Source organism: Lepisosteus platostomus, chromosome 3 (genome assembly GCF_059453375.1).
Source record: "Lepisosteus platostomus isolate fLepPlt1 chromosome 3, fLepPlt1.hap1, whole genome shotgun sequence".
Classification (NCBI taxonomy): Eukaryota; Metazoa; Chordata; class Actinopteri; order Semionotiformes; family Lepisosteidae; genus Lepisosteus; species Lepisosteus platostomus.
In genome coordinates, this window is record NC_142613.1 from 5,652,814 (window position 1) to 5,678,230 (window position 25,417).

The following is a 25,417-nucleotide window of genomic DNA, read 5'->3' on the forward strand; positions in this document are numbered from 1 at the left end:
CATTGTTCATGTATGTTATAGATTTGTGAATAAAGCCCACAGTATGTGCAATATTCTTTTTCTCCCTATATTCCACTGGTGTTTTTTGTGAAACAAACACATCTATCCTATCCTTAAGCACCCTCGGGAATGTGCACAATAAAGATTTTTAATGCATTATTTTTAAGAGTGCATCTTAATGTATCATATTAATTAAGAAGTTGAGTCACACTCGCTATTAAATATAAGACATTCAAATTTAACATTTTAAAATACTAAAAAGACAAAGAGCTGCAGCTTCAAAAGGCAGAAAACAGCATTTTGTAGAGCCAATGTTCTGAACCAGAAACAAAACAGATTGAAAGTGAACCATATCTGCTTTGGAAGAAAACCATGGTGATTTAATTCACCACTGCGATGTTTAATTTATTCAGCTTTTATCCTGTGTGCTTGCTTTTACATTTAAAAGCTTAAAGCTCCTGTGTGTAAACAATCAGTTTTGTTTCCACTCTGTATTACTGTTCCTCTGTTGGTTTAATAATCAAACCCCCTCCTCCCTGCTAAGATCAAGATGTAATTCCTATGTTGAAGGGCCAGTGCAGGCCATCAAGTAGCAGGTAGAAGAATAGATAGTGGAAGTACTTCTTTTCATGTCCTGGGGCTCGATTGTTCAATTGGCACTCTCCTCCTCCACCAATGTGTGCCCCCAGCTGGATGATGCAACAGCAGCCATAGTGCACCAGTACACTGACCAAACATCTGCTATCAGTAAGGGGGGGGGAGAGCAGAGTGATAGAACCAGTTCATAGATGGGGAGTATTAGGAGGCCATGACTGGGAAAGACCAGGGGAGAATTTGTCCAGGACACCAGGGTTAACACCCCTACTCTTTTTGAGAGACGCTCTGTGACCACTGTGAGTCAGGACCTTGGTTTTATGTTTCATTGGAAGATTTGCTAACTATTGGACAATTTACAGTATAGTGGTCCCATCACTATACTGGGGTGTTAGGACCCAAACAGACTGCCGGTTGAGCGACCCCTACTGGTCAATCTTATCTTTCCAAGAAAGTCTCACATCCAGGTACTGGCCAGGCTGACACCTACTTGGCTTCAGTGGGTTGCCAGTTGTGAGCTGTAGGATGATATAGCTGTTCGCCTAGTGCTGCGAGATCTAGGTAGGCACTCAGAGAATCCTTTTCCTGCCATGCAACAGTATCTTGCACTGGCTTGGTGTTGTGGAGTCATGCAGGGTGTGTTTGGCGTGGAGGTGGAGCTCTCGATTGAGAAAGACGTGTTGCCTCACACACAACCACAGTTGAGAAGAGAGAATGTTAACAAACCTCAGCTGTGGGAGTGGTTTAAGGGGGGACTAGAACACTCTTTTTATATTTCGAGGTTAGAAAGAATCAGCATTGAAGTGTGCGTTTCAAGCCACAATAAATGTAAAATGTGCACAGTAACATGTAAATTTTCCAATTTACATTCACAAAATATTCAATTTCCAGGTATGCGCAGCACCATATTCTGCGATTAGGAACAATGCAATCACACCCCCATCAAACAAAGAGCCAATAAAACTTCCGGTGACTTGTTATGGCCTCATTACATTGTCAAAAAGCTTGTGAATAACTCTCTTTTAATCTGCTAGAAATATTGCTCTTGATTTCGAGACAATTTTGCCAACAAATACTACTTACGTGTTAACTCTGCATGCAGATAACATTGGAACATTTCTACAGTGAGATGTCTGCTTCACAACCTTTACTTATTAATTCGTACATCAAATTACATTAGTCATTACAGTGACTAGTGAGCAGGAAGGGCTCATAGTTCATGATTTTGTGCTTAATTTCAAATTTGTAAAATTTTTCTATAACATCTATAGCCTCAGTTAATTTATGTTGTTAACATCAGGAGCTGTTAACGTCAAGGCTCTGCCTATTGCATCCCAGTCTTGCAGATCTCAGGTAGATGGCTGGGTATTGCAGATGGCACCTGGAGGACTAGCATGTCTGGTCTTTATTGTTTTAATTCCAGGACAGGATTCAGGTTAAATAACAAATCATTTGTGCAAGCTGTGTGGCACATAAAGAAATAAATCTAGGTCCTAAAGTATACTCATTTTGTCTCTAAGTACACATTTATTCTAAAATAATTACTGTTTTCTTTAAGCAGCTTTCTCAAGGATCCCATGAAAACAGTTTACTAGACTTGAAACCGCATCACGTTCTCAGCCTTCATCCCACTTGTACTTAAGGTGCTGTCACGCCCTCTACATCTAGAGGGCGCTCCTGCTCTGTCCTGTTCCTAGTTTCCCTGTGCTCTACTTGTTCTTCCAGTGTGTCTCTTTGTCTGGGGCTTTATATTTCCGGGTCTCCCTATCCTCCTCGCTCGGCATTGGGATGCGTTGTTGAGAGGCTCACCTCACCAGGTCGCCCCACGTCTGCTATCTGAGGGCTTAAGTCTCGTTTTGACTCCGCCCGATATCTTGAGCCCGGATTTAACCCCTGTGTTTGCTCCATTTCTGCCGCTACGCATAGGGTCCCCCTGTCTCACCGGTCTCTCTCCACGGCTAGCCCCTGGCTTCTGTGACGGTTGTTTTTTTTGCTTTCAGGTCACATTTTTTAATTTTTTTTGTAAGTGCATGTGACTGGACTAGATTTCCAATGAATTAATCCCTTTAGAATATTCGCCTCAACTGCACCTCCTAGATTCCTAGTATCTGTTGAAAACTATTAAACAAATGAGAGACTTCATGAGACTTCAGAAATGGCAATTTACAGAACAGAATAAGAAAAAAATACAGCATTGACATTCAAATGAATTGCAGGGATTACTAATTAAAAGCATTACCACTAGAAATAACATTCCCAAAAGACATCGGCATCATCCAGGCTAATGGAGCTTCAGATACCACTTTAGATGGACCTACAGTAAGTGATACAAATGTATAAAGGAAATTAGAGGCGCCTACCAAAAGCAGGTGAACAGGACCAATCTACCCCTAAAATCTAAAGAATTCAAATCACTACTTTTTAACAAATAAAAGTTTGGCTGCAGTTCCTTCTTAACATCTGTGGAGATTCTCTCAATGACAGTGCAACAGTGTGGGGCATGAGTTCTGGGTGTGGACACCTGACTGTAAGTTCATGCATTCAGATTCCAGGTGGGAAGAGGCTGCTCTTGAACAATATACTTCACTCAGACTATTTTTGGAGATGTTTTTGACTGATGTATTAAACCAAATTAAATGTGCAGTGCATCAGTCAACCATTAGATATCACTGAGGATATTCTACAAACAGAGTTTCTTTACATCTTTAAATGACGAGTACCATCTCCACACCAAAAAAAAATTGGGGAAAGAGGTTAATTTCAACAATGTAATAGATGCTGTATGTGGACTTAAATGAAAGATGTTTCATAGAATGACACTTGTAGATTTTGGCCCTTTGAACAATTCAAAATCATCCACCACTTGGAAACTTCTGGAAGGCCTCGGGCACTAGGTAAAGAGAGGACTTTCTGGCACCAGGAACGTGGTACACATAATGTCATTCTGGAAAGAAGCGATAAGCTTGCTCTTTCCAGACTGCAGTACCCCATCAAAGTCTTGGGCGCCATTTTCCAGTCACACATTGAGTGAACAAAATTGTCAGAAGCTGTAGAACTTTGTTCAGCATTGACATTATTTTGTGAAACTACATTTGATATTATCTTGCGAAACAGGAGGAAAACAAAGAAGAAAAGTGTTACTGCAGGAGCGCACTCTTAGCTCATCTTCCTAATTCCAGTGGCATTTTATTCTAAGATTCTCATAACCACCCTGCCTAAAAATCGAGTGGTCTTACAACAGGAACAGAAAGGAAACAGCTGGCCCCTTTTCCATTACAATCCACAGAGGCACTTTGACCACTGGAAAACTAAAGCACCATCAGATCAACCAAGATGGAATATTTCAATAAACCAAACGGGAAATGTCAGCCATCAGCAAATTTACAAAGAAGAACTTCCGATATCAGACCTTAACAAAACCAAGGACATAGTCCATTCCAAATTCATTGACATTTAACCTTGGAAAACAAGGCATGAGAATTTGCAACCAGTTATCAAGTCATTCTAAGAGGTCTTTAGCAGTGAGAAGGAACTGATTCAAGATATTTCTAAAGCAGCTCTAAAGCTGTGAGGATGATGACTAATTTGATATTTTTATTCTGTAATTATGCAAGAAGCTGGAAACATGCTAATGAAAAGCACATAGGGGGGGAATTCACAAACTGGAGCATTCCAAAGTGTTTTTAGCACCAGTTTGCACTTACTCTTTTATATGGTATGTACGTGAGATTTCTGATTGCCAAATCAGCGCTTTAAAAAAATCTATATTAGCAAGCTTAGCTTTTCAATTAAAGGCCCAGTAGCAGCCTATACTTAGAGCACACATTGCTAGTCTGCATCACTGCAGCTCTGAAAAAAATAACATGTAGAGCACTTACAGTATTTGTTTGCCATTTTACAAAATAAAAGGCTGGACCCTGTGTTATTGTACTCATTTAAACATTATTTTTTCATTGACCCAAAATAAAACTCCACTTATGTAAACACAAGGGTGATTAAGACATACTGAATCACTCTTATTTGTGCATGAGTGGACTTTTCTTAATTGATTCTTACCCTTGACCTGCACTTCACTGCTCTGAGCAGGTGAATATGTTGAGAACCCGTGAAGGTATTGTTTACTTCAATTTCCCTCTTTTCTTCTGTACACTTTCATGTTCTGAATTTAGACGTATGCATAGGCGTCCTCTCAAGAGGAAGATTGTGATGCTTCTTTTGAAATGAAAGGATTTAAATATTTGATTACGCCAATTTGAGGGAATAGCGCGCTGAATAAAATCGCCATGTTCTTCGAATTGGTTGCAGCAGGCCGAGACAGACAAGCAGAAAAGCGGTGAGAAAGGAAGTGAAGTAAATTAAAATATAGCATTTATTGACCAAAGCTGCATAGTAAAAGCACTTCCTAGGTCAAAGAGCAACGCAGATCCGTCAGCCCATTCCCCTCGACCCAGAGTCAACATGATAAAACAACGGTTTTCTCTCTCAAGAACAAACATGGTGAAATACAGCATCCATCACATGAATTCTGTTCTCACTAATCCACCTTCTGTATGTTAGAAGCTTCCACTTTTCATCCACTGATTGCTCAGGAACCTGTGATTCTATACTGATGAAAACAGCCACTCAGCTTGGGCATTTTGTCAGTGGAGTTCTTACCCTCATGATTGACACTCCAGAACTAGTGGTAACACCTAGGTTGAAGGATGGATACACAGGCTCCTTGGAACAGGAATTTTGCCACTTACCATACATGTACTGAACACTGATGAGCACAAGACTGGAGAGAAATGGTACTGCTAGGTGCTAGATAAACTGGATAAACTATCTAGAAATCTAAACTATCTAGATAAAATCTGGTGAAAGCCTGAGCCTAACATTGATGGAATACTTCTGGTGAAATGTGCCATTTCACTGCAAATACTGTTTAGAAACACTGATCCCACAGTAATCATAGGTTTTACCAATGAATTACACACCCAGATCATTGACTCAAATGATAAATATAAACAGCTTAATATATTCTTTCTGATTCTGTATTGCATTTGATCATAAAGGCGGGCTTGTCCAATCTTTAGTGTGCAAAACAAGGTGTGTGTGTGTACAGTACGCTATGAGTGGTACATTTGTATGTTTTACCCTAGCCTGTTTCCTATTGCTTTTACTTGCCTCTCGGCCTCAGAGAGAATTCACCTGTAGTAGGCAATCTTCAACACAGTTAAAAAGATGCAAAAAATCCAAAAGCAAGAGACTCACAACAATGTCAGCTACCAGCCAGTGCCTCCAGTATCTGCGTGTGGGGTTGCTACGACTTGGAGCATCTGGATCCACCATGATCAGGACATACTTCTGTTTCTGAAAGAATGAAGGCCACTTCAAGTGAGTTAACCTGAATGTGACTGTGGCTGCTGAAGTCACAATTAGGTCACAAGGTTTTCAATTGTTGCTTCAATAATTGGATCATTTCAAAACAATGTACGCGTTGATGTTGTTGGTGAGACCTGTGAGGGGAAGTACAGCAGAGGAGTAAGACAAATAGTATAGATCCATTACTAGTAAAGAGCTTATCCTGGTGAGAGCTGGGCAGAGTTGGAGTCAACCCCAGAAACAAAGGGATGCAAGGAACTGAGAGCACATTAAGAAAGGAAAAAAAATGGAAAAGGGAAGTGATCAGAAGAGGGCAGCCCTGAGAATGAATGTCATGAATTATCATGTTAATAAGATCAATCCTGATTATAGAATACAGTTTCATGAGCATTCATCTGCTCTTATGGACCTGCTTTATGAACAGCTCAGGGTAACTGAATTATTACATTATTTTCTAATTAAATTAGAAAATAGAGGCTTCAGAGGAAGGAAAGGAGATGTATTCTTCAAATTGGAACTGCCACCGTGACACCTTTTTCAATCCTTCTTTTATTTTATCTTCAACCATCAAACCAAACAAATCGATTTTTGTGTCCTGTTGAGCATTAGAAGTCATTTTCAGTCTCTTAAATACCTACCATAGCACCACTGCTCCTGAGTGTTCTGATCGGAGGAGATTGTAATAGACTTTCTTATGTTAGCCTGAGGGAATGTGAGGCCAATGTTTAACCCTGTGGGTTCCCAGGATCAAAAGGCAACATTTGAGGAAAAGGGCTTCAGAACCAGTTAACTAAATATAATGTCCTTCCTTGCAAAAGACTTGAGAATTATTCCTTAGTTCTTCAGCTTTTATTAAGTTAGCAACTTTAAATACTTTTTGCGGCATTTTAGGAACAAACATTCCATTGTGATTTAAAAAAGCAAATCTTTCAAAACACTCTATTCTCAAGAATACATAAAAGCCCATTTGTGTTTTGCTGCCTAATTAAATCAGGACTGCAAAGGGACCAGCAAGTTAATTTCACTTGTGCTGGATTTGAACTCACGTTCTCCAGATGTGAAAGGTTCTTGGAAAACTGGATTAATTAGCTGCAGGCAAATTGAGAAACAGATGTTTCAGAAGTGTTGTATTACCTGTGATTAACGAAAGAAGCTCATAGTTTCTCTACTGAGATCAGTGAGGGCACTAAGCAAACCAGCTCTGAAGAAAGCTTTCTATGCCACAGTCATCCATTTGAGTAGGAAAAAGGCTCTACTTGCCAGCTAAATAGCACAAAATATTCCTTTCTGTCTGTATTATTAAAGTTAGAGAATTATGGGAGCAGATTGAATTGTTGCGAGAGCACATTTGCCATCTCTGGCACGGTGCCTGAAATCTGCCTGACCATATGATGGCTTTCTTATTTTACACTCTTTCCCGTTAAGCAAATGAACAGAGACGTCAAGCACAGCCATTCAGATCAGACTTGGCGTCGGACGGTTTCTGTGGAATCATTAAAGGCAACACTTGAAATCTGCTAGAATCACAGTGCCTGGAAGGCTGGGGTAACAGTGCTAGAGACAGCGGCTCAGGAATGCATAAAGGTTTCCAATACAAACCACCTGAACGGCCTCAGCTTACTTATCTGTTCACGAGTCACAATGTTAATAGACCTGTGATAACACAGACTTCGGAAAAGCCATACTGCTAAGTTCCTTATTTTTTTATTCAGCATGAACACTTGTTTTTCCCAATTTATGCTACCTCACAGAAATATTATTGTACACAAATGGATGATATTCTGATTCAAAAAAGCAGATGAATAAGTATCCCGTAAGCAGGTGGGGCTCCGTTTCTTAGGTACAAACAGATAACTTAGAAATCTAAGGAAATTCTACAATTCCATTAATAGGAAGACATGATTAATAACTTTGCAAAATTTTGGGATATCGTGGACACATGTTCCATAGCTGGGGTTGCTCTGAAATGCAGGACCTCACATTTTCATGTCGATATCCATCCCTCTGCTTACTGCACAGTGTCTGCACAAGTCTGTGATCTAGCCGGCCTCAGAAGTTAAGACATTTGTGGTGGATATACAGCTGTAAATGAACTTTTGTGCCTGGGCCCTCTCAAGCAGCTGTGTGCATCTTTGTAGGCTTATTTATGGAGTGCCTGAATGAGAACAGACTGTGCCGCTTACAGTTTTATGGAAATACTAATTTTCACTGTGGGACATTCTTAAGAGCGTAAACCTCAGCTTACTTGACATGCAGATATCGCAGTAAGCCTAAACATACTACCCTGCAGCTAATCGGATAATGTTAAAAATTCCCTTTGATACTGCCTGCAGGTAATACACAAACACATTGCCTTCTGACAGCAAGAGCCTGGCAAGCTGAAGAGCATTACCAAATCGCTCCAGCCCATCCATTATTGCTAATCTGTGTGACCGCAATGTTCAGCTCTTTCAATGCGTTCATCTTTTGTTAGTCTTCAATGACCAGGTTGCTGTTGAAAGGCTATCTCCGAGTGCTGGATGCTTTTTCTTTCTTATACACTTCATCTTGCATGATGCAGATGACGACAGCAGTCCAAGTAGGGTGGGGAAGCAAATCATATCATGCACGGAAACATTGCTCAGAATTGGCTATTTTTTTTCTCTGTAGACTAAAAGCCAGATGAGGAAGTAGTTGGCTGGATCCGGGATAACTGGACTGATTTGCTGTCAGCATATGGGACAAATACTAGGCTCTAGGCTGCTCTTCAGCAGTAAATAGCAGAGATGCTGTTATGCTGATGAGTGGCATAATTCACTTTAGATTGTGCATGCTCCTGAGAAGCATGTCTCTGATCTCAGATCTTGTTACTCTTTAACACTGTTTTAGCACGTACTGTCCCTTAAAATAGAACCATTCATATATACCTTATTTGGAACCAAAACCAAAACATGTTGAATGTGTTTTCTTTTACTGCACTGCACTTTTACATACTGTAAATACACAAAGAGTGCCACTTGTAAGTGGGTATACTTTAATATATAACACATAGAATCTCACTATTTAATCCAATAGTGTGAACCTTCATTTTGGCGGCTCTTATAAGCACTGGTACACCAGTTATTCAAAGAGTCACTGGAACTACTTTGTATTGTTTCAGTGGAATTAAACAGAAAACTTTGTTATTTCTTAAGCATTTAATCACCCCGGGCAGATCATGTTTATTTTACAGGAGACCGAAGGAATTTCAACAACCAGCCTGACGGTGGGATAGGACAGGTTTTCTAGAACTCGAATGTACCTAATGTCTTGTTCCTCTCCTGAAATGGTCTTGTGCGCAGCCGGATGTCAATCAGGCTCAACATTCACCGATGTGGCTTGGTTCCAGCGTTGAGCCGTACGCCGCTGGCGTGTGTGAGCCGTGGCCAGGGTGCGTGTGTGAGGAGAACAGCTGCGTGGTGATGGTACCTGCTCTGAGGCGGCAGGCCCAGCTGGCACACTGAGCACCAGGGAGGAGAGAGAAAGGCCCCTTCCACGCCTGCTCTTCACACATTCTGCCACGGCTCCTCTCTCTCTCGCAAGCGCACTTTTAACTTCCATCTGTCAAACCCAGCAATAATTGCAACCAGATATAGAGACAGACTCCAGGGACCAGCAGACATGCACATCATTATCTGTTTTTTTTTTATTATTGTTCTTTGTTTTTTGTGTTGGAGGCTCAAACCCTTCTTTTCTTCTTTGTTTGAAAAAAAATAAACGCATGGTGCAAAAAAAATGTCGCTGCGTCTGTATGCTTCTCGATACTCGACAGGAAGTCAAATACCGTAGCATCTGCTCAACAGGAGAAAGTGCAGCTCGTCACACACTGATGAAATTCAACAATTCTTTGCAATGAAACATGATACTGTGTCCTTTCTACCTAAATCTTCACCTAATGCTCAATTTTTAAGTGATGTACTGCACGCTCCTATTCCGAACTATTGAATCTGCCTGCCCTCCAGCATTTAATGCAAAATGTTCAGCTGGACTCTGGGCTAAATGTTAAACATGCAACTTTTCACGCCCTTCAAAACACTGGAACTGAAGACAGGTAAAACGGAAAAGGGGTTGACTGAATATTTGATCAAGATACCTTAGAAGTCTTCTGTGTTCATAACCAAATAGTTTGATTCTTTTAGGCTGTAAGATAAGGGCATTCCATCAAGCCCATGAGTGTATCAACTCTCTCTTCTCCGGACTGATTCCAAATCAGCATTATGTTTTTTGTAAAGAGGTGGAAAATGTGAATATAGACCTGTAACGAAGCATTTGTTCTGGACCCCATGCAGACAACACAGTCCGGGGATGAGTGAGGAAAACACGGGGAAAAAAGCATGCGGGAGTCGGGAATGAAAACAGGGGGCGTATCCATGGTGGGCAGGTGTTCAGGGGGGTGAGTCCAGGGCAAACAATCCAAAACAGAGTCCAAAGGGAAATCCAAGAGGAAGGCAAACGGTCCAAAGCCGGGCGGTCCACCTGAGACGAGGACAAACAGGATTAAAAACCGGAGCGGGACCCGGTGGAGGGTCGGGGGGGAAAAAGGGGGAACGGGACCAGACACTCAGATCCTGGACTCGCTTGGTGCGGGAACCAATGCAGAGCCCGGAACAGAGTGGGCGTCTGGCTTTTAAGGTGGGCTGGAAGGAAGCTGGAACAGGGAGCAGGTGCATAAATCAAGTCCGAAGTGAAATAGCTGGAGCGCCCTTAAGGGGGAGGGACTACAATCATGACAAGACCAAAACATTCTCACCATAGACACTTTAAGCTTGTTTCAAAAGTAGCTTCTTGGAGGTCAGTCTTTCCCATCTTATATAGCTCAGACTTTCACTACCTGCACCCAAGTGCCTACACTTGTCTACGTTAAGTTCCATTTTATCAGGTGCTTGCTCAGTCTTGAATTTGTTTTTTTTAATTTCCTTTACAGTGTCTGTCATATATAAGATATTTACAGATGGAATATACTTGGGATTATCTGTGAACTTGACTATTTTACTACTTATACCAGAATCTAGATCACTCACATAAGTTAAAAGCACAGACATTCCAATATAAATATTGGAATATATTCAATATAAAGATGCAATATAAATATTGTATATTTATATATTTATTAATATGCAATATACATATTGCAATATAAATATTGTAGGCTGAAAAAATGGAAAGAAGAATATGCTTAAGGGAGCTCATAGAACAAAAATACCTACTGCTGTGGTAAGAAAGGGAAACAGAAAGAAAAAAACAGTTTCTGCTAAACAACAATTTTTGACTCGGACCAAAGATAGGCAGTGGTCTGAAGAAAGTCCCAAAGGTGTTAAGGCAGCCAAGACAAAATATCTTAGGATCCTCTGCGGAGAAGAGAGAGTGTTCGAGAGAGGGTCGAGACAATAGGCACAAGCAAGGTCGGGGTATCCAAAGCCAAATCGTCAGCCAGGGTCCAGGTCCAGGAACGAGAAATGGGGGACAGAATCCAGGGGAGTCCCCAAAGAAATCCAATCCGTTAGGCAAAGTCGTGGTCAAAGAACGGGCAGGGAGGTCGAAATCCAAAAGAGACGATCGGAGAAGGCAGTTGAAAACGCGAGGTAGAAACTCAAGACAAGAAACCGATACGGAGCCTAGAGCAGTGTGTACAGAGGGTTTAAGTATGGCGTGTACTGGATAGGAGTTGATGAGGACTCATCATGAGGAACCGCCGTGGCTCATAGTCAACACGTGCGGAGGTGCTTGTAGTTAAGTGTAGTTATGTAGGTATGCGCTGAAGCCGATTAGCTCGTTTGCGAGTAATTCTCTGAGGCCCTGTGGTTGTTACAAAAGGTTTCTGATTATCCTATCTGCTAAAAGCTTTTTACCAAACGTAATCTCTACCAAACAGTTCAGAATACTGTATAATATGTCATTACATGGTACTGTGTCAAGACCCTACAGTATGTTGAAATACCAGATATTTCTAAACTTTAAAATTATACGCATATAGATCTGAGATGGGTCCAGGGACTGTGCTATTCCAAGATTTGTGATGGGGAAAAATGTCTAATGGTATAATTGAGCCTTTGGATGCTCTCAAGTGAACAGACCTATGCTGTTTTTGAAAGGGACAGCTCAGAGAGTTGGAGGCCCTGAAATATTACTTGCTTGACTATGAGTTGTGTGTGTGATCTCTGGATCACAGACCATGACCCTCTGACAAGGAAAATAATGCCCATATAAAAATAGTTCTGGCCCTACAGTACATTAATATTATTTATCCAAATTTATTTAGTCCAATTTATTATGCAGCACTAAGTGACATATCTGAAGCATAATTCTGATGTCCTCTCTACAGTATAGTGCATTGTCTCACAGAGGCTGTAGCTCCATCCTCAGGATTCAGAAATGTAATGCTGCTGTCTTTGGGGGCTATCGGTGTAAGTTTTAGCAGTTGGATGGCAATTTGGGGGCACTCTGGAGAGAGATAAAGTGCCGAAGATTGCAAGAGAGGAATTTAGTGCATCCCGTTTCAATTTGATTTCTCTATAAATACAGAAAAGAACATAACTGGAGATGTCTAGTCTCCTGGTGAAATCAGACCAGTTTCTGTGTGAGAATCATCTTGCAATCTTGCAGCGAGAGCAGTCTTTTGGTTAGGTTAGTTTAAAAGTTGTCACAGAAGTGGGTTAAGTTCTGTGCTCGTTTGTTGACTCAGGGTTATTGATTAGATTCATTTAAGAGTTGGCAAGGAGGTGGGTTTCAGACAAAGTTTAGTGCACGCCCATCGACTGAGGTTTAAACAGAAGGGAAAACAAACTAAGCCACTAAGTTATAGGCCATATTAGGGTGTGACGGTGCTTCTGTTACACCAGGGCATCAGTCCTAGCTCTGAGTTTCCTCATAGTGGTTAATGTAAGCAGGTCATCCTACTGTATGCCACATTCCCAGTGAAGGGCCACACTTTGATATCCTCAATACTGATAACTTCCAACATTCATCATTTACTATATTTGTCAAATATCTATAACAAACTCATCAATTCATGTGACCACTTGCCTTTTTCATTTATAAAACTGCAAGAATCCATTTAGTCATTTAGTAATTGTTTAAGCACTCTTTTTCTTGTACTGATCTATTTTAATTGCTCAGAAAGGTAAAAAGGTGCAACTATTGATCAAGCGACCAAACACTAACCTGAACTAGATGAACTATACCAGAGCTTTGAAACCTTCATGCGTTCATGAACAACCACAGGGGACAAGAAGCCCACTGCCTCTCCAAATAATTTGTTAATCAGCCTCATTAACTCATTGGGATTCCCATATAAGAGAATCAATCAACTTCAAATACCCCTGACCCTTTTCCTTTGATAGGGACCTCCTCCTCAGTCAGTTTATTGACATTTGGAGGGTGGTGGTGGAGGTGGGGAGAAATTGGCCGTAGTAATCCAGAGCACACAAACACAGAACTAATCTCGTGGAACTGAGCTGCCCATTAAACTCGGCATCAGTTGCAAGCCACTTCTCCTAAATATGTTAACCTTCCTGTAATCTTGTGCAGAAGAGCTCTATGATTTGATTCCTAGCATTTGCAGTTCATTTCAAAGAGTCAAGCAAGGTCACCCGAGGCTGGGCTGCAATCTGCCCCCACTACAGATGGCCTCCACTTACTCACTCTGGCATTCCAGTTCTTTGTTCAGATTTTTATGGATGCAGTCTCACCTACAGTAATAATATAATTGCTGTATATGAGTGCCCTTCGACCAGAACCCTCTGATGCTCTGATATCGATGAAAATTAATTTGTGTACACAATAAATTGCCATGCATTAACCACACTGTTAGGTGAGGCTGACAGACCTAATTACTCTTTTCAGAGAGCACGTACCCATTCCAGTTGTTTAACACAGCACTATCCAATGATCTCCACTTATTCTGAATGTGTGTAATTTTGCCTCCGATTAAATTATCATTGAGGCCTTTAACTCAATGTGTTTATGTTTCTCACAGCACGTTTTGCATGAATTGTAATTTCATTCTGGGTGTCCCGGTTTCTTCCCACAGTCCGAAGGCATCCTGATAGGCTACCTGGCTTCTGAGAAAGTTAGCCCCTGGTAGGAGGGTGTTCATGTCTGTGTGTGCCCTGCGCCGGACTTGTGTCCCATCCAGGGTGTATCCTGCCTGTGGCGCTGGATTGGATAAAGCTGGTAGAAAGAGGATGGAAGGATGGTTTTTCATTCCTCACAACTGATCCTGCAACAAGTTTTGGATTGAATACTGAAATGTCCTTTACAGGTATGTGTAAACTATGAGACCGAGTCCAGACACAGAAAAAGTAATACTCTTAGTTATGCTGATTAGGTACATATACTGTATAGCATTTTTATAGTATTCCTGTCTGGAAGGAGACCGATGGCGATGGAGACATTCTGGCATTATTTATCCTTTAACCTGATACTTTCTTATGAAAATTTGAAAAATAAGTTGCCTTATAGTGAGCATGACATAACAATTTAATGTTTCTGATTTTTGTTATTTTCTTCCTGGGAATGGAGTGCGTGCGAAAAACAAGTTACCTCGTTATGCAATGTTAAACACTGCAAAGCATAGTAAAAAGTGGGCAATTCCACATTTCCCTTTTTGTTTGTACTGTTCCTATATGGACGGCAGCACAGTAAAGACCATGCAACACAGAACAGGGTACGAAGCAAGGCGCCGGAGTGAGTAGAAGGTTATGTTAAGCTTGTCTTGTAGCTGGTCTGTGAACAACTCTCCCCTGGGAGTGAAGGGTTAACTGCTCGCTCTGCTAGTTTCTACAGCTGCTGCACAAACCCCACTGCGCTGTAATGAAGAGTCTGAGGACGCAGAGCGCGGCGAGAGAAATGAGGTGTGATGGGAATCAGAGGAATCATCAGGCTAGGAGGCGGGAGAGAGACAGCTATTAACTGGCCAGAGCGTGATCTTTAACGCTCGCTAACAGCAGGGAAATGGAGCCTCGTATCCCTATGGATTAGGCTCCAAGTGCCCTGGTGATAACAGCACAATCCCACAGGGAATTCCTATTAACTGCCAGAGAAAAACTCAACGACAATGGAATTATTTGTGCGGGAGTTCATCAGACAAGATTTCTCGGTACAGGAAAAAGTTACTGAATTGTGCTTGAGGGGAGAGGGGCAGAGCTGAGATCTCATTGGAATAACATCCATCTTGAACATGGTTACTGCAAAGTCAGTGCACCTTTTTTGTGCTTCTACGTGTGTTTCCGCTGAGAACAAATGAGGTCATGAGCCTTTCTCTCAGTACATGGCAACGATCAGGAAATCTCAATTCCTTTTTGCCACAAGAAAGGGAAGGTGATAGTCCGTGAGATCAAATGGCACAGCGATGAAAGAAGACAGGGATCCTAAATTGCCACCTTGAGTTAGTCAAAAGAGCCAAACAGCAAATGAGATGAGACCATTCCCTGAAATAAAATTATCCTAACACGTGATCTCCACTTCAGTTTCTAAGGACAGAGTAGGAAAGATCACTTGTTACAAACAGCAAAATAGGACAGAGCTGGGTGTTTCCAAGTTATCTTGTTGTAAACAATAATGAAATATTAGCATATATAACAAAAAGCATAGACACTAGTAAAAGTAAAGAAACACATTTAACCTGTTTTACCTTAAACCTCAATAATAAACAAGACTGTGATGCTTCAAGTAGCTCAGTCTAAGTGTTTGCCACGATGTTTATTTGATTTGATTTATACTGAGGGTGTGGTGAGTTCCATCTACTAGTGCAGCAAGGACTGAATGGCACAGAAATGTTTGAGAAAGGGAAGATCTCTGAGAAAAAAACTTTGTCACGTAAATGTGAGCCACCAACCCAACTTTTTCCTCATCTGCAAATGAGACGAATTGTTTAGACTCAAGTTTCAAAAACACTGGGTGTGAAAAGGATGCTGTTGTCATAAAATCATGTGGCGTATCTTAATTTAAAATGCATTATAACACGGACTATTACCTTAAATAGCCAACCTTCAGGAAATTGACTTGATTTGACTTGCTTTCATTGACTTGGTTGGACTCAAAGAATGAAGTATCAGTGGTGTGATTTGTGATTAATTATTAGATTTCCAAGATGGAGCTAAGAAATGTATGATTTATTGGGTGGACTTCAAACACAGGAAGGAATTAGATTTCTAACAGGGTTAAGGATCTGGTTTAATCTAACAGAGGTTGCTGATAATCTCAAAGGAAATTTACATATTTTGAGGACATATTTGAGGAAATATTGAGGACATTGATTACTGTGAGGGTAAAGTATTAAAAACACGAACACTTGGAAGCACTACTGTATGCTGAATGAAGCTAGCTGTGATGCTGGCCAGGGTGTTCAGGGTAGGATAGTCTCCCTTGAAAGAAATTTACAGCCTGTCAGTCAAACATAAGCCCTAACAGTGAGCATTGTGTAGCATCATTCTTGTAAATACAATATCTCAATAGAGGGCTCCCATCACAATATCACAACACTAAATCCAGCCACCTCCTTACCTATCAAAACCTATTGATATCCTGAATGACTCCTGGCGTGGCACCCCAAGATACTGCAGACAAACAAAGCATTTCCTCATTGAGATTCATGACGTCACGGCTACTGCTGTTATCTCTGGCAAGGGCCACTGTCCACCCACTGACACCATAACTCAGCTTGACATCGCCACAGGAAACGGTCATCTCAGTCTGGCTCAATTCCAGGGATAGCCTCCTTACACATGAAGGTTTAAAGTTCTTTTGACTGCCCACAAGCCAAATACTAGAGACTATTTCTTATGACTTTGTTACCCCATTTGTTTTCATGCAATTTTATCTAGGTTAGTTCTCAATGCTCTCTAAATGTCTCTTCCAAACCAAGACTATAGACCACACTGCTGTTTATACTGCTTCAAATTTAGTTCAGAGCCTAGATCATGTCACTTGTCACCTGTGACCAGGATTCTCCAAGCGGGGATGCACAATTGATAGAGCACCATCAGTGGAAAAAGTTGGGATTTATTTCCCAAGAATCTCTCAGAAAAAAACACAGACTCCTTAGAAATCTCAGGGTTCTGCAGGACTGCAGATCTGTACCCATCCACTGGCAATAACCCTCCTGTCAGGCGATGTGGAGCACCAGGAATGTGCCAGTCAGGGAGCAAAGCACACCTTTTCTTGATCTCTCTGTATTGGTGCAAGAGTTATTATTCTGAATGGGGGTTTAAAAAGCAATTCAAGACTGACGGGTGAATATAAAAATAAAAGAATAAACAGCTTTAGATATAATGTAACTTAAGTCCCGTAAATGAGGCACTGAAAAACACCACAGAATTCGAGATATTTCTGATGGCAGAAAGCATAATCTGAACAAGCTTCTTTTTCTATAGTCGAACATGTCCAGAAAAGAGGGAGACTCTCAGCGAGTTTAAAAGTTCACGCTTTATCCCTGATCAAACTGGAAACAATGTCATTCACACTGCTTTCTGTTAATTTCCTTTCTTTGTTCCTGGTTTCTCCTTTTCAACAGTCGAAGCACAGCGATCTCCTGACAGGACTGCTTCATTTCATTAAATGGGAGATACATCCACTGCACACTGAGAGCAAAGCAATACATTGACATGAAATCCCTCTTAAGTAGCAAGAACACTTGAACTTGTTTGGTAATTAACAGGTATCTGTGTTGTGATTAAGAAATGGAGATGGCTTAACAGCCATTGATCGAAGCCTAAAGCGAGGTTGGATAATCAATAATAAACTGAAAAAAAGAACTAAGGAATGCCTGTAGTCTTCTATAAATTTGATTTTAACTATATATTTGATTATTTCAGTAAGTTATTTGATGTGGTGGTGCATCTTTCCATGGCTTAGAAACCTGCGTCTTGTGCCACATAACTGCAAAAAAGCAAATCCATTTTCTTCATTTTTCAGGTATTTTGTTTCTGATTTGTTCCAATCGGTTTTCTTGGTTTTCTTTTCTTTGTTCGTTGTATTTATTCCATTAGAATAGCTTATAAAGACACTTTTCATCTGAAAGACAGATTACCAGCTCGATTACCAGCTATAAAGTGAAAAGGACAAATAATGTTAAAGGTACAGAGCAAGAGCTTAAATTTAGTTTGAAAAACGATGATTTTGACTTAGCATGCATTTCTGAATTTGTGGAAACAGCATCTGAATTCCAGAAATGCTCTTTGAAGACACTTCTGTTCTGTCCTTCATTGTGCATTGCTGAGCGCCGCGCAGAAGTCATTTTAGTGCCAGATTGGACTGATACTAAAGGAGAGGAAAACAGAGGAGCACGCAGGTCATTCCCATCATAGGAAATGCAACAAATAAGAACGAGACCAGCAGAAACATACAGGTAGATGACTTTCAGGTGGAGTTATTACATTTGATTCTAAAAAAAAAAACTTCACAGGATGGGAAAGGGGTTAAAAACGTTGCCTGTCTGATGGATCTTTAACAGAGCAAAATTAAGCTGTGTGACAAGGCACAGGGGGCAGAGGAGTGGCAGGAGGTCAGTGCCGCAGTGGTAATTGAATCCTGTCTCTTGCATGGACCGATGCCATCCGGTGATTGACTGAAATGGAAATGCCATTCGCACAGTTGTTGTGACATTAGCAGGGACTGGCTGCTCATCAGCTTTGCCAGCAACCTAGAGGTCACCTGCCTGGAGGGGGCTGGTGAGGATGAAGGGGGAAGTTGGATACAGGTCCTGTCCATTAAAGTAAAGCCCCCCCCCCCCAACACACACAGGTAGACGCTGAGAGCTAATGACAAAGGACACTGCTGCATGGGGCAAAGACGGAGAGCGAGGGGAGAAATCCTTTTTTTGGAACAGAAAAAGGATTGAGCTGTCTGGTTTAGCTACAGTGTGTTTTTGGCATTCGCTGCCCATTAACTGAAATTTGACTCGAAGACTATATGAAACCATTATTTTTAAAAACACACCTTTTAACCTTAGTCATGTCACTGTACATATTTTCATATGCCACGGGGCTTTGCAAAAATAATTATGCGCAAAATATTACAATCAAGTTACAATCAAGTAGACGAACACGGTCATCACTGAGAGAGGACACTTAGACCCTTTGCATCATTTCTGCTCTGCCATTGACCTGTATTGTCTTAATAAGTATCAGTGCCAAGCTTCTACAAGTGAGAACAGAAGTCATGCTACAGTATGTGCTGACATGCACTTGACATCTTCCAATACTGATGCTGTTAGATAGTCATTCCTGAAAAACATTATGGCGTATTTCTGTGCCCATAACATGACACAACAAGTCCCCCACGAAACTGTCAACCTCAAAATACAATAAATGGTTTAATTGTGAACAACTGAGTAGATGATTACTGGAATTAAGTAGTTAGTAGAAATTATTTAGAACAAAAATCCGAATCCTTCTCATTCCAGCAGCTATATCACCCTGTAACTCACACCTGGCAGCCCACTGAAGCTCAGCAGGTGTGAGCCTGGTCAGTACCTGGATGGGAGACCTCCTGGGAAAGCTAAGGTTGCTGCTGGAAGAGGTGTTAGTGGGGCCAGTAGTGGGCGCTCACCCTGTCCTAATGCCCCAGTATAGTGAAGGGGGTACTATACTGTAAAAAGGTGCAGTGCTTAGGATGAGATGTAAAAGTGAGGTCCTGACTCTCTGTGGTCATTAAAAATCCCAGGGCGGTTTTTGAAAAAAGTAGAGGTGTAATCCTGGCGTCCTGGCCAAATTTCACATTGCCCTCCTATTAATCCCCATCTATTAACTGGCTTCATCACTCTGTTGTCCTCCCCACTGAGAGCTGGTGTATGGTGAGCGTACTGGTGCACTACGGCAGCTGTTGAATCACCCAGCTGGACACAATGGTGGCGGAGGAGAGTCCCCATTACCTGTAAAGTGCTTCGACTGGAGTCCCCAGATGGTCCATAGAAGTGTATTATTATTACTTGCTAGTTTTATCAAGGGGAGTGGAGCTCACACTATTGAATCATTACACTGAAGACCACTTAATTTACAGGACAGCAGGTTGAGTGTAAAAATATAGGCAGAGCTGGACCATTTGGTATCTAACCCCTTACCAAAAGCAGCACACAAATTCAGAGACAAACCAGTTGCAGGTGCAGTCAGTGTCTCGCATTTTAAGGGGCCCATTCCAAATCCCCCGCAGAAAGCAAAAAGGGTAGGGTTACTACTACACTGTTTCTGCACCACTGCACAACTTGCACAGAACAAGAAGATTATTAAACTTGAAGCAGACAACAAACTTTCTTTTTACTGAGTACAGTATATTTGTAGCCACTGGGAATGAGTATTCATTTACAAAAATTGACATTGACATAATTAAAATTTGACAATGGCATTCCTACACTGAACCATGGTCAGCTTGAAAAAGCAGGAATTCACACTTACTATTATATAGTAGTTCACCACGTAGCACAACAATACTGTTCCATAGAATTTATCGCAGCTTCAGAATTAAAAAGAAGAACGGGGGTTTCCTCCAGTCAAGGTGCTTGTCCAAGTGTAGGCCGATTGGGACTTCGAACCTGTGTCTTGTCATTAACAGACCTTGCCCAGGATTCCTGGAGAGGCATGGCACAACCGGCTGAGACCCGTCAAGGACAGGGTGGATTAATGGGCCTGGGATTTCTCGGCTTGCAACAAAACAGCGCCCCCTGTGGTCAGCCAGGCTCCTGCAGGCAACTTCGGGGAGGGACACACTGCTCCTCCACTCAGAGCTGAACCTACAGTCCAGGGCTACAGTGTCGGTGACGAATGGCTCGAAGGAGGGATGGCTGGAGGACTGTGCTCCTCTTGCTCATTCCCCTCTGTACACTACAAGCCGAGACACGTAAAACACACAACCAGTGCTACACATTGGAAATATATAAAAAAAATGTAAATGTAATACAACATACATTTATACTGTATACTCATTTACTGCTATGTACTGAAGAAAATAAACTGACAATTAGCCAGTTCCTGTGTTTAAAATATAAATGTTTCAAATAATTTGGATTTGAATATGTAACCTATCACACCTAATACAAAAATAATAATTTTACCAAGTGCTTTGTTTTGGTGCTTACTAATGCACTTCATACTGTGACTTACAGCTTTGCCAAAAGTGTGTTGCTCTTCGCTGAACAGGTTTCATTTCCAAAGACGTAGTACAGCTTATTAAAATACAATGTGCTGTCAGTTCGAAACTTTCCTTTAAAGCAAAACCCAGCAATATTTCAAAGTGCTATTGATTGCACTATCCCTCTTTTTGCACTAACAGTGCTACAAAAGTGGAATAGACAAATTCTGCAGTGAAAACAATTCCTATCATTTTAATGCATCTGCAGGATGCATGTAACACGAGACACTAATGGTCTGTCTAGTGTAAAATCAGCCTCAGTCTGTGCTAAAACAATTCAGAAGACATCACTAGATTTAGTTGTGTGCTTCCATTGCATTGGGATGGAACATTGCCACATTTCTCCTGGGGTCTAGACATAAAAAGTAACAAAACCTCTCTGCCACAGACCTCATGGGGTTTTTAACTTCTTGTAGCGTGTAATCAAGCCAATTTGCAGATATCACATCAACCATTAAAACAGATGAGAAGACAGTAGGATGAATTATGGCAGAACTGTTTTGTCATGGTACAGTGGAATTTTGCCTACAGATACTGAGCTGTCAAAAAAAAAGACGTTCTGTGAGTCACGAATGATTGGAGCTTCTGTGACCAAGAACATTTTTTGGTCCCAGGAAACTCCACATTTTGACATTCAAATTCCCAACTTGGACCAGAGGTTCTGCACCACATAGGAATCTTAAATGTGGGTTAGTGATTCCTACTGGATTGTGATGTACTTAACGTCAGAGGCTTTATTTATTAATTTGACTTCCTATTTTGTTTGAGATCTATTTAGCCAAACACCAGTTTACTCTTTTCTCTGCAACATTTTCTTCCACGGTTCAGGTTCACAGCCTTCCAAAATACAAAAAAACCCTGCTGTTAATGTATCACTCTTTTAATCCACACAAATCAATGGAACTCGCAGCATTTATTTATAAAGCTTATGAATAAAAAACTGTAAATAGCTTTATTAGCATTGTGATGACAGAATTGTTGCACTTGTCTGGTGCAAGCAGAACTATGTTTTGTATGCAAACGGTAAATTACCATTGTGCCCGTATTTCTGGGATGATACAACAGATGAAGACTTTAATTACTAACATGTAACATTAAAGAGCAAATGCTACACAGAATATGAGACATTTCAATTCCTGTCTGTTTCTATTTGTGTGAAATTTCACTGGATCAACATAAACTGAATTGTAGCAGCTGTACCAGTGCCTAAATTGTCAACCTATCGGGAGGGTTTAAAGGACTAAATATTCATACACACTGAGAAAGACAGTCAAATCTGAGGGAGAGAAAGTGATGCCCACATTACACATTACACATTATAATCAAAAAGCATTAGCTTGCCAATAAGTACACAAGACTTCATTAATTCCTGGTATTATCATACCCTGGCATTGTTAATGCTGCTTTCTACCTAGAATCCCATCTATTTATATCTCAGCCTCACTCCCACACAAGCAGAGTGTGAAGTGGCTCACGGGACCACACACAGCTGAGAGCAGGGAGCCAGGCAACAGCTCTGCAATGTAGCGCCTTTGCTCAGCACAGCCACAAAAACACATTAACACCTCCTCTTAATGCCTGCTAATGCCACCTGATAGTCATTTATACTGCACAAAAAGAAATAACTACCTGCGTTAACGTTGAGCTGTGCCATAAGCATCTTATTATCGACAGCTTTGTGAAGGTGGCAGCTCAAGCCTCAACAGAGCTAACAGCTTTTTTTCGTGAACCTTTCTGCCCAGGATGAATTTCTTTTACTGTACTGTATATCTGTGAGTGTTATTACTCTTGCTCTGTTGGTGCAACAAGGTAATTATTCTAAAACATTTCCCATGAAAGCTAGATTTGTCTCCTCTAGGTTACAACATAGTTGAGGGCATCACTATGCATTAGTTACTTAGTCCACTTATTCTGATGCCAGATCCAAAGCCATTGGCAGTGCCCCAGTGGCACATATGGTCTACACAGTCTATCCAGGGTACAATGTTGTAATCCAGTCTGTGCTGCTCACCATTTTTGGCCAGGGCTCCCTGCTAATAGTGCAAAATTGACTGGGCATCAACAGATTTGGTTGGGGGACAGAAGTGAATTTTTATTTGTCGTGCAACAGTTCCCCCTGTGGCTGACCAGGCTACCTGCAGCTCCATGCAGCGTCGTTCAGACTCGCTTTTGTCCTCCAGGCAGAAGCAATCTATTCCAAATCAGGAACCTAGTTCAGTGGGTGAAGCTGGGGTTACGATGAATATTTAAAACTGTGATTTTAAAAACATTTGCTAAATCCGCGGTTGGTGACCAGTGTCTGTTGGGAAATCCAAATTAATAAATGCCCCCAATAAAAGTCTCCATTTGAAAAAAAATGTTTTTGAAATGCTATTGAAAAAATGCATAGGAAAAATAGATTACAGTATATATTATCTTACAATATATAGATACACTTAAATACTTAGAGTCTTTATTTGTATCATATGTCTGTCAGTTGATGCTTCTTATTGGATCATTCGCACTTTGTTAATTGACCAACAGACCTAAAAATAGGTTCTGTAAAAACTCAACAAGCCATCGAAAATGTTTACTTTATTTGCTTAGCAAAGCAGATGATCTACACAGAACTGTGAATTAAGCACTGTACATATACAGTACCTGTACAATAACATGCAAAAAACAGCCCACAAACTAATGTGTACAGTATCATCTTCTATGCAGATTAACTAAATATTAAAATTAATTAAATATATTGCCTAACATGAACAGTATAATAGGATTGATCGTTGCAATTAGCTTTTTTCTCTACGTCCCTGTGCAAAGATTTTGTCTTCAGTCATCAAATCACATAGCACAGTTGTAGCAGGAGTAAACCAGCTTTAAAAATATATTTGAAATGTGACTGATGACTGAAATGTGACATAACTGATGCATAAGATATCCTTCTGGATTTCTCCTAATCTTTAAAAGTGAAAAGAATTATTGCTATATAGAATTTGTCATTGTAACAGTACAATCTGTGATATACTGTATCACAGAAACATAACATTAACCTTAGATCCTGTGTGTAGCTGTATAGGGTAGGAATTGCAGCCTATTTATAACAAAATTGCTATGCACGGACAATTGTCTTTTAAGTTGCTACAGTACATTTCTTCTCAGAGGCATACAAACCTTAGCTACGTGTTTCAGTTACAGCATGGAGGCATTCTGGGACAGCCACTGTTCAGCCAATTACAGCTCAATCACTTGATGTGTGCTATGCAGCACAAGGACATAGACGAGAGATTAAACAAATATCTTTGTTCCAGCACTCTTAAAAGCATTTGACTGGAATATCAGCATCTCCTCGCCCTTTTGTCAATATATATTGTACAGTAAGTTCCAGTATACCAAATGATATTGCATGAATTTTAAGGGTTTGTTTTCTTTCTGCTTTTCTACCACTATACAGCAGTGATGCAAAGTATTCCTGCACGCAGGGAAAGGGTTAAAATGGTTATTTTTTTGGGTGGTAGAAGCTGACAGTGTGTTCCTCTGTGCTGAGGAAGCTTTGCGGCACAGCATGCTCGAGAACACAGCCTTGCTCATGTTAAGCTTGTTAGTCACCCTGGATGCGATCTTGTTAGCTGTGTCTTTCAACACTTTCTTGTGGTGCCTTTACACATACACACCTACTCAGAACCAGCACAGATGCACACAGACACATACTGAGGACCAGAAATGCAAACATACACAACTATAGTGGGATTGTTTTGGGGTGGGGGCATCAAAAACCATAGATACATATTTATTTTGGGTTGGAGAAGAAAGCTGCCACAACACTGTGGTAGGACCTCATTCTGCTTTTGGGACCAGATTTGTCTTGAACTAGAGATGCCATCTGGGCTGGTCAGACAGTGAGGAACATGATCCCTGCAGACCTATATTGTTTGTTAGAATGTTAACGAATTCGCCTTTAAACTTGAACAGAAACAAACATAAGAGAATGTGATTCAAGTATAGAAACTCCTCCAGCCTATTGAAAAAGTCAACCCAGTGGATGTCTTTAAGACACAGTGAAATACACACCTGTGGACACAAGCAGAAACTAAGGAAACAACATTTAAGACTGGGAACTTGCAGGTACTTTGTAGACAAAGGGTGGTGAGAATTCAGAACATGCTACCCGACCATGTGATAAAACGTGTACCCTGACTTCTTCAAAAAGGAGTTGGATTAGATCTTCAACCCAATCAGTTCCTAGCAACAAAATCAGCCAGACAGATCAAATTAATAGCCATTCTTATGCTCTTACCTGAGGGAGCTGTACGATTGTAAACCAGGATAAGAGTAC

General features: G+C 40.9%; 1 protein-coding gene across 3 annotated transcripts in view; it reads right to left on the reverse strand.

Moving 5' to 3' along the window:
- The window catches only part of pebp4 (phosphatidylethanolamine binding protein 4), a 124,406-nt gene that overhangs the window by 64,318 nt on the left and 34,671 nt on the right, over positions 1-25,417 (reverse strand). For 2 of the 3 annotated variants that reach the window (XM_088624069.1, XM_088624070.1), the window contains exon 4: positions 5,848-5,946. The exons of the other annotated variant lie outside the window; for it this stretch is intronic. In XM_088624069.1, coding sequence (XP_088480195.1) covers positions 5,848-5,946 — 99 coding nt within the window. The remainder of the gene's footprint in view (positions 1-5,847; positions 5,947-25,417) is intronic. 3 annotated transcript variants of the gene reach the window in all.